At 37.2% G+C, this 14,263-nt stretch overlaps 1 protein-coding gene across 9 annotated transcripts in view; it reads left to right on the forward strand.

The window, feature by feature from the left end:
- Positions 1-14,263, forward strand: part of GRIK1 (glutamate ionotropic receptor kainate type subunit 1) — a 431,016-nt gene that overhangs the window by 383,718 nt on the left and 33,035 nt on the right. For all 9 annotated transcript variants that reach the window (XM_062175682.1, XM_062175699.1, XM_062175691.1 and 6 more), the window contains 2 exons: positions 5,441-5,559; positions 9,475-9,692. In XM_062175682.1, coding sequence (XP_062031666.1) covers positions 5,441-5,559; positions 9,475-9,692 — 337 coding nt within the window. The remainder of the gene's footprint in view (positions 1-5,440; positions 5,560-9,474; positions 9,693-14,263) is intronic.

Below are 14,263 nucleotides of genomic sequence, written 5' to 3' on the forward strand. Positions count from 1 at the left end.
GGTCTAAGTTAGTCTCAGACTTACCTGTATGATTTACGGGAAGACAAAAACTAGGAACTTTAAAGTGTACTTTTAGTTTTGTCTTATGTTCTATTCTCTTAATGTTTGTACATAAAAGCCACTCTGTAAATGAATATCTTCCAATTATTTAGGGAAAGATGATCATTTTATATTATTTCTTTTTATCAGTATTTCAAGCAACTTAAAGTGGTTACTCATTTTCTCTGAATTTTGTTACAATTGAAGCATTCACTCAACAAATAAATCTAAAATATTTCAGTAGGAATCATAAAGTGGTGTCAACATATTTGACCCCTGTAATATTTAGATAGGCAAAACAGGAAAAAGCTGTCTAGGAATTATCACAACAAATAAGAAATCCTGGAATAAAAAGATTGTAAAATCCTTGGGTATAAAAAAAGTACTTGGAAAGTCTATGAATTTTATTTTGAAAAACATTAGGGTCTTTACAACAGAATTCTAGCAATAACTCTAGAACAGATTACTTACATAAAGAGTCTATAGGTATGAAATTTTTGTGTTACCATTAAGATGATTCAGCGTAGGTCTTCTCTTTTGAGATTTAACTCTATATTTCATCATTCTGCTCTACACAACTCTTCAAAGGATTTTCATTCCTTCAGTAGATCATATTTTCTCTGTGTCTTTGATGTTGAATTTGAGAAAGCTATTTTATCTTTCTGTTGACTTAAACATTTGATATCCCTTGATAAACCATGTAAAAATAATAATTGTGCTTGTACAGTTCTACTAGCTTTCAACTTTTTCAACAAAAATTTTTCAACAAAATTTAGTAACCTTTTTCCCTAATCAATTTGTGTTTTCCCTCTAGGAATTTATAGGAGAAATATTTGTTCACCCTAGTTCTTTGTCATTGTCCACTGTCTGATTTTGATTAATACCAGGTAGTGCTTTCTCTGGTGTAATTATAAAAGAAGCTTGGAAAAATAACCCAGACTGGAAAGGCCTTAAAGATCCTCAAGGCAGACAGGGCCACAATGAGTAAATGTGTGCTCTCACATGTGGGTTTTTATGCCTTCAAGATGAAATGAATATTTTGAAGTTCTCTATACCTTATAAAGTGTACTATCACCAAATCCCAGATTTTATACTCTTCAATGGTGATGGAAATTTTTTCCATATTCTTCACCTTAGGAAATAGAATACTGAAAGTATGTATGATGATATTGACCTTTGATACTTTACTACTTTAAATCTGTAGCTCTTAACTGGGAGAGATTAGGCTCCCCGGGGGACATTTGGCAGTGTCTGGAAGCTTTATTTATTTATTTTTTTAGTTGTCACAACTGGGAATGAGGAGTATTCTTGGTAACATGCAGATAGACTTCTGGGACACTACTAAACATCTGAGAGTACAGGCCAGTCCCCTCCCCACAGCAAAGATTTGTTAACTCCAAAAGTCAAAAGTGCCCATGTTGAGAATCATCCTCAAGGAAAATAGTGCTTTGGATATCAAACTTTTAAAAGACAGTCATTCACATTTCAGGGTGTGCTAGTCATTAGTGGTTTCTATGTGAGGTTAACATAGAATAGCCCATGGATAAATGACTACCCCTTGGAGAAGTAGCCCCTAACAACGAATAAGTAATTTTGTGTTGATTCATTGTTGTGTTCCTCTGCCCTGCAGTCACACCTTATTGAGTGACATTTGGGCTCCTATGGAAACCCAGACAACTTAGGGCAAAAGAAAAATCAGTTTCCATCCTTCCTAGTTTATGGCTTTCTATAGGCAGGGATGTTGATGAATAGATAGGTAAGACAATGTTGATGAGCTAGTACATTAGTTATCACAGTGACTTGACCAACACCAGTGGGAGAAGAAGTATATCAGCCGCATCTGGAATTTTTCTCAACACACAGGCTAAGTAACCTAGACCCCAACTTTGCCCTGAAATCACCTTATTTTTGTCATCAGAATATATCAGAATAATGTAACATCTATTAGTTTTCTCCTCCCCTCCCCAAGGTTTTGGTGATCTGACCTCTTTCTTTTGACTTCACACATCCTATTTTTATTCAAACAGTAACATCTTCCCCTGGCACTAGTCCAGCACTTGCTTATTCAAATTATTCTTCTCTCTCTCTCTCTCTCTCTCTCTCTCTCTCCCATTCACTGCATTTCTCTGGCTCTCCTTCTTGAGGAAGTGGAAGTGCTATGCATCAAATACAAACTAGCAAACGGCTTAGTAATGAAATATAGAAAATATAAGAGTAAGGAAAACAACATTGACACAGGTGTGCTGCCATGAAGACTGAACTCTCAGTCTCCATTCATCCTCTCTACACCTTTGAGTTCATTTCTGCTTCTAATTCTCAGTCACTAAATTCATTTTGGAGGAGATTCCCTGAAACAAAATATTCACTGAGTAAGTGTGGCAATTCATCTTATTTCCATCATCATAGTTTAAGACCATCAACTCAGCCACTTTACACCAATAAACTAAGGTATGAAAAGATTTTCTGTTATAATCTTAGCGGTTTGCACTCAAAGTTAGTGAAGTAAAAATGAAAAACAGTTAATCATCTTTGGCTCTAGAGAGGCTTTTGAATTCACGCTGTAAGTACATCCTTTTATGTTCTTTTAAATGAGATAAATAAAGCCCATCATCACATTTAAGCTAATGCCCTCACTAGATAGATGCTTGAAAATCATTTGCTGCACTGAATTGGTTTATAAATTTGTGCACATCAGCCAGACAAACTAAGGAAAACAAAATAAAAATTTTTACTATCATGACTTGTAACAAATGTTCATGTCAGTGTTCTTGTTTTGTGAGTAACACTTTTTTCTACTCTTTGAAAAATTTAACCCGGAATTGTGTGAATCACAAACACAGAATTTGAATAATCCAAATGTCCAGGAAGAATGTGTTTAAAATTTATGATTTGTGCTTTCATCTTTAAAACAAACTATATTTAAGGTTAGCATTTGGTAAAATTAAAAACAAAAACAAGAAACCCTTGAGAGCAGATCCTAAAGTTATAACACAAACTCAAACATTATGAGTTCAAATAGAGCTTTCTTCTTTGAAAGTTGAACGGATCTCCCTCTTTTCAATGAAGTCCAGTGTTTTCCTCAGCCATAAAAAATAGTCTCATATTTGGAGAACTTCAATGTGAGGATCATTTTGTAGCTTTTGTTCATGTATAAGCCTGGCATATATAAGGATAAACCCCAAGCAAAGCTTGCATTTCAACATAGGTCTATTGCATTAGAAAAAGCCAGTATCATGCAACACAGCATCACATTATCATTTAATATTCCTCAGTCGCCACACTCCCCAAGTCCCTTGGAATCCTGGGGAGAAAGAACCAACAATAACTCTGCAGAGCAAGCAGAATTGCATTGCTATTTACAGTTGTCCTTTCGCCACATAAAATTTAATTAATTACTTACTTATTGGTACAAAGTATGCAATATCAAAACAAGATGAAATTAAAGGCAATATTTCAAAAAGCGAAGTGGTGAGCTCATGGATTGGAGCATATTTGGGGGAGAAATGCCAGAATATCAGTTGTCACACGATCTTATGGTCTATTTGAAAAATCTCTTCTCTTGAATTCATAGACCTCCTGATGTATTGCAATTAATATTTTTAAACTATTGTACAAGTGACAATGATATTGTTGAAGTAACAGCATCAGTACTCTGCATACTGTTTCCATTAGTAGGTTCATAAATATTGCTATTCATTCCCTCAGCTCAGCAAACTACTAGGGTTATAAGAGTGTATAAATTCAAAACTTAATTATATTGTTGAAACAGTAATTAAAATGTATTGGCATGGCATTGTCAATTAAAGCTATATTCATCAGCTTCACAGGAACCTGCATGGTGCACCTGCTGCTGTGGAGAAGCCGCAGTAATGAGCTGGATACCATCGTGGTGGGATAAACTATGAGGCTGTTATCCCAGTTCCCTAAGACTCGATGAGGAGACACTAAACACTTTCCAGAAGGTGTCCAGGGGGTTAGAGAATGTTTTTCATTAAGAGAACTGTCTGCCCCATTCCTTGTGCATGATTCACAGTGCACCCTGCTTTCACCATGGATAATGTATTCACCTCCAGCCCAGTTTTCCCTGATGTGTCAGCAGCCTGCTATTGTTTACTGCTGCAACCTTATGGCTGGAGAGCACTCCGTATGTTCTCGTCAGTTTTATGGTGTTTTAACATTACTCTAACATTCCTGCTCCCATTCAAAGGCCCTTATGGCAAATGGCAAAGCTTCCAGGGCTAAGAATGATTGCATTTAAATCAGTTTCATATCACTTTGCTGAGCATCTGCTAATATGTCTTTGGAAGAATAAGCATCCCTTGGCAAAATAGCCCTAAAACGTAACCACAGAGAAGACACTTCAGGTCAGACAGATGCTTAAAATTTGGGAAAAACAAAAGGGGATTCAGTACTCCAGATTTTTATTTCAAGCACATTCCCAGAGAAATCTAGATTCCTTTTTCTTTACAAATTAGGAAATGCAGGCTAGAGAGATTGAGTGAATTGTCCAGGTCAGTTTTCTAGACTACTACTTTTTTCCCAGATATTTTTACAGCCTAAGACTTTCAAGTAAAGCTATGATAATACTATAGAAAACACAATTTTGCCTAACTAGGGTTGGTGACTAAGTCACTATAGGCTGTAATTCTGAAAATGATTAAATACAAGCCAAAAGAAAATTACAATCTTAAAATATATCAGTGGTACATACTATGGAGTTGATACTAACGTACTCCCACGCCTGAGCTATCACACTTCAAATTTCAATGTTCTCTCTTCTTTTAATGATTGTAATTTTTAGCTTCATATAGCATTCTGAACATACCTATTGCACTCTAAGTCTAGTCTTTTTATTCACTATTACTTTTTCAATCTTGTCTCTTTTCTGCATTATGCAACCACTACATACTTTAGACCCCTTTAGCGCCCGCCCACAGAAATCCCTTGAAGGCAAGCCATCCCTCTTCTTTGTGTCTTCCACAAGACCTAGCAACTGGGTGTCTTGACATTGCAGCTGTTAGGCAACAGGTGTTTGTCACTTTTATCACTTCTTGGTGGGGTACACACTTGGGATGAGTGAGCCTTTCTTTCCAGATCATCTAGTTGCTCAGTAAGAGGGAAACAAATGAAAGTTCAGAAGAATTTAGTAGATACAGATGTGAGGAGAGAACCTCCAGCTAACCTACGGGCTTTGCCTAGAAATTGGAAGTCTGATGAATACTAACTGGAGGTTCTTTGGCATTTTGCCTGCTAAAGCTGTACATTTCTGATTATGGCCTTTAGTAGTTTGGTCCAATGCTAGCATCATTAATTGATGGGTTTTCTGCTTTGCTCAGCAGGTTTTGCTGGTACCCCATGTATTGAACTGATATTCACAGACTGTTTCTGTTAACTACCACAGGTTTACACCCTACGAGTGGTATAACCCCCACCCATGCAACCCTGACTCAGACGTGGTGGAAAACAATTTTACTTTACTGAATAGTTTCTGGTTTGGAGTTGGAGCTCTCATGCAGCAAGGTACATCGGTTGCCGATCTTTGTCACATGCATCCCACAGTCTGCTGACAGGCTTTTGTGCTGGTAAACTCCACCATGAAGCTAGACGGTAGGCTGAAACACTCGTTTCAGGAAGCTTTCAAAAATAGCAACTGAGTTTCTAGCCAGTTCCAAAGACAAAGGCAAAGCCAGCAATATGACCTAAATGGAATTCCCTTGCTATCCATCTAACTAGCACTTCCCTCAAGCAGGAAATACAGATTTTCATGTGTGTAGAAAAGGATAAAGGTTTTTAGAAATTGTTTACAAATTTGCATAGATGGTGGTGTCAAGTCTTTTACTTTTCAGCCATCACTCCACAAGACAGAGGTTTGAAAGGAGTGGAATTTAAATCCTTGCCAAATTAAGTTCACTTCAATTCCTTGGATCACCTACAGTACCTAGAATTTATACCTAATTACCATGCTGACAAACCCCACTGAGCTTCATCTCTCAGTCTCCCAGTAACTTTTCACAATCTTCCTTTCATTGGTAACCATAGCAACAGTAAACTGTAGGGGTTGGGGAAACAAAATTCAAACCATAGAAATATAATGTATTTTATACATTATCTGGGGGAAGGGGAGAGTTTTACCCTTTGCAGCAAATCTATCTCCTGTCCGGATTTGCTTCAGTTTTGATTCCAGAAATATGGGTTAAACAACCCTATCAAGATAAAATGCATTAACTTAAGAAAATTATAACTCATTGATGCCATTGTGTTTGGAATATCTGTTCATTTGACAATAAGCTACAGAACAAATTAGCAAAGCAGAATACCTTTGGGGTATACATTAAGCATGTTCATTATTTGGAGGTGAATCTTAAAGTCTCTCATTACAGGGTTGTTCTCTTCCAACTTGAAAAGCTTATATACTGTTTCAGAGAGAGACACAGAGAGAGGTTGAAGCAGGCACTGCTAAGTAGGTATAGACACCACTTTGATCTACTGAAATCACTTACATGAATTTAGAACATAGCATGGATCCATAAATCTCACAAGAACCCCTATAAGAATCCATATCTTGCTGTGCCAATGCATTTACTTTTTAGGATATTAATCTCATGAGCAATTTCAAAATGAAGGAGACCTCCCCACGCCCCTTCCCTGTAGGGTTCCTTCTCCAATCATTAGAATAGAAAAATACACACTTAGGATTTACTTAGCATGTAGCAAGTCTGTGTAGGTATGTGACCATGACTGCCTTACATCAGGAGTGCACCCACCCCCAGAACTTCTCTTTTATACTCTACCTGTTTGGAGTTTACCATCATCCACAGCAAACTGTGGGATGCAGTGTCTAGTAGTTACCACTACCTTGGGTACATGACAGTCAGCCCCAACCAGACTCTGCTTGTCTTTCAAGAAGTTTATTGCCAAGTGCAACAAATATTTCCACATACAGACTTGCGGTACTTAACTGTTAGTGCGTCTATCCTTAGCGTGTGGCCTTGCACCAGGTAGCTAACCTCTACTGTGCTTGCTCTTGTCAGCAGAAGCTTGTCACTGTACTCAATTGGAAATCATTTTTGTTTATTTTTTAATGTGATGATCAGACTTTCTCTTTTCTACAGAGCGTGAGCAAAGTCTGGATCAGGATTGGCTGTCATGTCTGCCGTAAAAGGCACTGAGACGTCAGCAAGTATTGTCTCTCATCCTGAATACTTCCTAACAATGTTTTATTCTACTTCCATTGCTATCACCAGTTCATCCTCTAGAGCTCTGAACTCACACAAATCACCTCTACTTGAGGGAAGCCACATATTTCTAAGTATATCAATTAAATATTGAGAGTCATAAGACTCACAAAATCGCATGAATATGAAAATAAAAAACACAAAAAAGCACCAAGAAATCTAGTTGACATCATTTATCAAGGGTTTAAAACATAATTTCAATAGATTTCTATTAAAGTTTTTAATTTAAAAAAGAACTGCATCTAAACATATAAATATGTATTTTAATGTGTAAATGATATTAATATATATTATTAAATCTAAATAGTTGGTTATTCACCTGTCTGGTTTTACTGCTAAGTGACACATAATTATATAAACATACAAGTAAATGAAAACATTATATTTCCATAAACGCAATCAAATAACATAAGAGTAAATTTACAGAAGAAAATCTGCATATATAAATGAAGCAAACTATATCTATTAACTGCGTTGTTTATTTCCCATGGTTATTTTATGAAATAAATGGTATTTTAATGATAACTAACTAAAGATCTAAAAATAATATCATTTTGCCATAAGGCTGCTAGATCAATTAAGTAGAAAGATATAAAACAACCCTGGGCATTAAACACACACACCCAAAGGCATATAAATCCCATTAAACTACAAGATTAAAACAAGAACAAATTATTCCACTAAATCCTTGGAGGCAATTTAATGGAAACTATTATAAATCTGTGTAATATTACACACCCAAATCAACAAACAAAAGAAGGAAACACAAACCGCAGTCAAACCATTTACCTCATTAAAAGGGAATAAAGCCCAAAGATGCATCATAGCACAAGGGGGATGTATCTGTTAATTCAAAGCCCAGACTCTGCCAACCTTGATTTGCTTATCATTAGCCTTGAGCTGGCTTTAATTTCACGAGTAATATGTGTATCTGTGTATAGATTAAACCTGAGTGTAAACTCATTTATTTGTAGATTGGTAAACTCTGATTTTCCTTTCCATCTTAAACCATCATTGCCTACAAAACTTTGAAATACCCAGTGGCATATTGAAAGGATCCTTTAAATCAAATATTTGCTCTGTTATATTTACTCTTTGAGATTTTAAGTTGATGTTATTTTTATTCCAACTTTTAGCCTGTGACATAAACTCTGTCATGCCACCTGGTTCATGCAGGAAATGCTAAGTACAGAACCAGTGGTGAATTTCAGACAAATGGGCTAGCCACAATCCATCAATATAATTGGAGCAAACACAAATCGTAGTGCTGGGGCCTTCCAATTCTGCTGCTGGATTTCTATTTGATCCACAGTTCTGTTTAACCAAAATTGAGCTATATCACTTTCAAGATGTGTGTAAGTCAACTTAACTCAGGAGCCCTTTCAGTTGGAGAAGCAGGTTTTCTTGGTAAGCACATTAAGTGCCTCTATGTTACTTTTTGAAAAAATCACCAGTAATCTAAATGATATTTAAAATGATATTTAAAATACCAGAAAGGGCCTCTTTCCAATTAAGGAGTCATTTTCTAAAGAATAATTAAAAATAACTAGGGAAAAAATAATGCTTTTCAGAGAACATATTCTTTTTAGCAAAATAACAATCTATAATAAAAAACATAATTGTGCCTTTAAAAGTAGCACACAGACACAAAAATAGAAAATATTCATCTAAAACTGTTAAGTATAACTGTATCTTATTTCATTTTATTTGTAAAAGTCTATGTTTTATTTAAGTACATGTGATAAATAGCATGTATGTTAGTCTTTTGAAAATTTCTCATGTTCTTCAATCTTAAAAAAAGGTAACATTTTAAAGCTTTTCATATTTATACAAAGACCTAGAAAATTTTACTCCACACTATCAGATGCATTTTAGAAAAAAATAAAAGATCAAAAATCTTAGGGTTGATTTTTCAACTCTAAGAAATGAAACTAACTCTTAAACATAGAATGTTTGATGATTAAAAATATTTTATTGGCATCTACTGTCAATAAACTACATTTCAAACAGCAGTAATGATTAATTATTTTAAAAGGATCCATTCGATTTTGTTCCATTTTCTAGAAAACATATTTATTTTACCAATATGCGAAACAGTAAATCCTTGAGGGGCCTATCTCCCTAGAATAACATTGAACTATAAGTCCTCTGTGTTCCTCTAACTCTATTTAATGTCTTTACTCTGATGATGCCATCGCAGGATCAGAGCTGATGCCCAAAGCTCTATCGACCAGAATAGTTGGAGGAATTTGGTGGTTTTTCACCCTAATCATCATTTCATCCTACACTGCCAATCTGGCTGCCTTCTTAACAGTAGAGAGAATGGAATCCCCCATAGACTCAGCAGATGATCTGGCAAAGCAAACCAAGATAGAATATGGGGCAGTCAGAGATGGATCAACAATGACCTTCTTCAAGGTAAGAACCTAAAAAAGTGTTCTCAATGTCAATCATACAGGAGGGAGCAGGGATACAAAAAGACGTTGGATATTTGTATTTAATAAAACCTTTAATGAAATAATTTTATTATGAAACCCTCATGCCCTAGCAACCTACATACAGCAATCTCTTTGGTCCATAGCAAGATCTCTCCAATTTATTATACTCAGACTCACAGATTAACATTTTCAATATCTTCTCTTGCATTTATATCAGAAAAAAATGCCATTCTGTGAGTACAATTAGTAACCAGTTATTAATTAATGTAACTCACGCCTGAATTGAAATTCTGACAACCAGAATGCTTGAAATATCATTTTTTTCCCTTTCTGTTCTGTACATGAGACAGAAGCAGATGACAAGAAAATGTGTTGATATTGGAATTATTTGGAAAACTAGAAACAAATCAAGATAATACCAGGGGACTCTGGTAAAATACTGCGTGTGCACCAATGCAGGACTGCATTCCCATCTACACTGGCAGCATTCCATCAGCCATGAGCACCTTCTGAGGCCCCAAAGGATAATTAAGTTAGACTGGATTTAATTTTAATGTCAAGTGCATTTCATTGTTCAGGTCTTTCCAGTTACTTGCCCAAAGTAATGAAACTGAATTCTTCCTTGTTTATAGAGAAAGCCTTGGTACTTTTGTTACCAAATCTCAGATACCATATTTCCTATGAAAAAGAAACCTTTTTTATAAAATTTTATTTATTCACTTGAAAGAGTTACAGAGAGAGAGAGAAAGAAAGAGCAAGGAAGAGAGAGATCTTCCATCCATTGGTTCACTCCCCAAATGGCCACAACAGCCCCAGCTAAGCCAATCCAAAGCTAGGAGGCAGGAGCTTCCTCCAGGTCTTCCATGTGGGTGCAGGGGCTCAAGTACTCAGGCCATCTTATCACTACTTTTTCAGGCACATTAGTGGGGAGGTGGATTGGAAGTAAATAAAGCAGGCAAGATTGGAGCCAGTGCTTATATGGGTTGCCGGCTCCACACAGCCCAAAAATAGATTTTAATAGCGTTTAGAGGTAATATTGTTCAGACCTTATGAAGAGAACAAGATTCTCAGAAACCAAATGAGCTACCTAAGGTCATATAAATATTCTGTGGTGACAGAGATGGGCTCTAGAGCCATCTCTTAAGAAACACTGGTGGAAGTAAATGTGCACGTGAATAAAAGAAAAGAGCTTCTGCGACCAAAGTAAGCCTCTGAAGAAACGTTTGTCAAGGCTTCACACTCAGATTACCAAAGATGAAGTTGTCATGCAAGAACTCAATAGACTGTTTTGACTTTGACAAACAGTAGCTTAGAAATAGAAACTAAGGGTAAGAAAAATCGACACTTTTTGTATAACAGTATCAGTTCATTAAAGTGACCACTGTCTACACAATAAAATTTAACCATTAGCAATAACAATTGTGGTAAATAAGAAGACTTATTTAGAGTAAACTATGAGAGTTTTATCAAAAAACAGAGTAATTAAAAATAGGATTTTCTTTTCCTTTGTGTTAAAAAAGATCTTTAAACATTCTTTGCATTTTAAGATTGCCATTGATTTAATGAATATGCAGATTATAGGGGGTGGTGTCTTCACTGGTCACCAATATTTGAAGGGCAGCCAACTTTCAATACGTGACTTCTTAAGATTTTGAAAGTGTTTTCCTAAAATTAGAAGTGTGACGAGAACACAGGTTAGGCCCAAGCTATCAAGAATTCATTTGCAAGGTACACAGCACAAAGGGACAATGCTGGCGTCGAATCTGGCATATGTGAAAAATGATTAGAAATTATTTAGCTAACTAGCCAAAGTCAAAGAGTTTTAAAGTATCAGGAAATGGGGTACCAGCAGCAGAGCAGATTCCCCGCCTTCTGAGTGTGCACTACAAGTACAAGTGCAGAAGGGGAAAGGCTGGGCTACCTACTGGAAAACACAACAGATTCAGCTTTGCCACGGTGCCAAGGATCTGTGTACTTAAAAAAGCAGCACTCAAAGTTATTTTGATCTGAGTTTGCTCACATGTCTTTGGCTACACAGAGTGCTGGGTCCCATTTTTCTTGGCAGAACTCGGGAGAAACTGCACTAAAATGCTTGGCATTTCCTGGCACAGAACCGACAAGTGTGACTCTCTTCCCTGAGTGTTTTCAGAGAAGGCTCCTACTTGAACCTTGGACCCAGAAACAAAACCTAAATGAAAGTGGCCACTCAGGTCACCAGGCAAATGGTGAGGCAGTAAGCACCTCCAAGATCCAGATGGGATATAAGTGAACCAGCATCAACGAAAACAATGGCAAGCACTCACACTATTTCTGATTGCTCTACGTATATCATCTCATTTTATCCAATCAGGGCCAAGTGAGAAAGGATCAATTTTATACCCATTATAAATGAGGAAAATAAGGCATAAGGAGGCTAAGTAACTTACCCAAAGTTACAAAGCTAGCAGTATAAGGGCCATGGTTCAAATTTAGAGTTCTGGGGAAAAAATGCCCCTGAGGGTAGAGACTTGGTCTGTTTTATTTGCCATTACATCGCCAGAACTGAAAAGAGTGCCTGACACACAGTAGGCACTCAGAAAACATATTTTCAATAAATGAATAGCTGCATGAATGAGTTCTATCTGAAAGAGATGGGGTTCTATCAGAAGCAGAGTGAAGAGAGAGGAGGAGCAAGGAAGAGAGAGAGGGCATGGAGACACAGAGACCCACATGGGAAGAAATGCTCTTGGCAAGTTCCTTCTTTTTCAAGTTAGCTTGTGGCCCAGCAACCCTATTTATCAAGAAGGGATTTATTTACAAAGAAGAGAACAAAGGCTAAATCCGATTTAGTTTTCCCCTTGAGGGAGGCAAGCTGTCAGAAATCTTCAGAGGGATACACACTCCGAGTTCTTAAACTGGATTATTCCACAAGGGAAAGGAACATTCCAGCCTTTTAATTCTCAGGGTAGTTGCACCCTGAGAATTAAAAGTCACTGAGTGACAGCAGTTACAGTCGCAAGACTCTGTCCTGACCTGGTTCCACATTAATGTTTCACCTCTGCTGAGCCACCTGAACCTCCTCCCTTCCTCCCTCTCTCTTAAGACAGTAACCTCCCTTGAGCGGTGGGATGAATAAGGAAAACCGCAAGTGCCCAATCTGACCCAACGTCCTGCTCAGTCATTGGAACATCAGATATTTGTTCAGATGGATCCCATCTGCACTAAATCTGAGGAGACTTCTAATTTAAAACATTTCCCCATGGTACTTCACAGCTAAAGAATAGGCAGTTACAGTGGGCTACAGTTATGACCGAAATCCATGACCAAAGAGAATGCCCCAATACTTCACGTGTGGTCTCTGGGCTATAAGCAGGTATGTTTTTAGTGAAGTATTTCCTTGAAAAGTGTGACTAAAATTCTGATCAAAATCCATTGCATTTTTTCCTATTCTTTGTTGTTCTTGAAGACAACATGGCATCTTAGATTTAAGACTGGGGGCATTCAATTCTCAACATGAAAAATAAACCAAAATTTAACTTTTTAAAGTAGCCCAGGTGAGTTTCTACCATCCGCTGTATGGATTCATCTAAGACTGAGGGACTATGCTAACCTCATTTATAAGCAAGGGCTGGGTAAAGGTCATGTATGTCTGAGACAGAGGAGGATGTAGCAACCACAAAGCTCATCAAAGACTGTATTTACACATGAGAACTAGGAATGAATCATAAATTAGACTCCACATATTTTCACAAAGCTTTAAATGGACAACTCAAGCTTCTTTTTTTTAAAGATTTATTTATTTATTTGAAAGTCAGAGTTACACACAGAGAGAAGGAGAGGCAGAAAGAGAGAGAGAGGGAGAGAGAGAGAGGTCTTCCATCCACTGGTTCACTCCCCAGATATCCACAACGGCCAGAGCTGTGCCAGTTTGAAGCCAGGAGCCAGGAGCTTCTTCTGAGTCTCCCATGTGAGTGCAGGGGCCCAAGGACTTGAGCCATCTTCCTCTGCTTTCCCAGGCCATAGCAGAGAGCTAGATTGGATGTGGAGCAGCTGGGTCTCGATCAGCGCCCATATGGAATGCCGGCACCACAGGCGGTAGCTTTACCCACTATGCCACAGTGCCTTCCCTAGCTCAAGCTTCTAGATGAGATCCTCTATATATAAAACAAAGTCTTGTGGCCAAGGTCACTCAGTTAATGATGCTTATTAACATCACATTTTCACAAGGTCACCAGCATTCTGAGTCTTAAACTCTTAAGCACTGTGGATAATCTCATAGCCTACTAGGTCAAAGGGTATCCATCTCCACAAGGCCAATTAGCAGAACAAGGTTAAAGAAAAGCAGAGAATTCATCAACTGCCCAAGTAATACACTTATACTACTACTTGGAGATTTTTAAAGATAAAAAGTTAGTTGCTGTTATTATTACAACAACATCACCATTATCATCAGCCCTTAACCCCAGCTATTAGTCCTACTATTTCAATCCCTCTAGATTTGAAAACACTCTAATTTAGTCTTGTTCACATTCTTTACTGTCAATAATCTCTGGAATGTGTGCCTTCTGCTAA

Source organism: Lepus europaeus, chromosome 2 (assembly GCF_033115175.1).
Source record: "Lepus europaeus isolate LE1 chromosome 2, mLepTim1.pri, whole genome shotgun sequence".
NCBI lineage: Eukaryota > Metazoa > Chordata > Mammalia > Lagomorpha > Leporidae > Lepus > Lepus europaeus.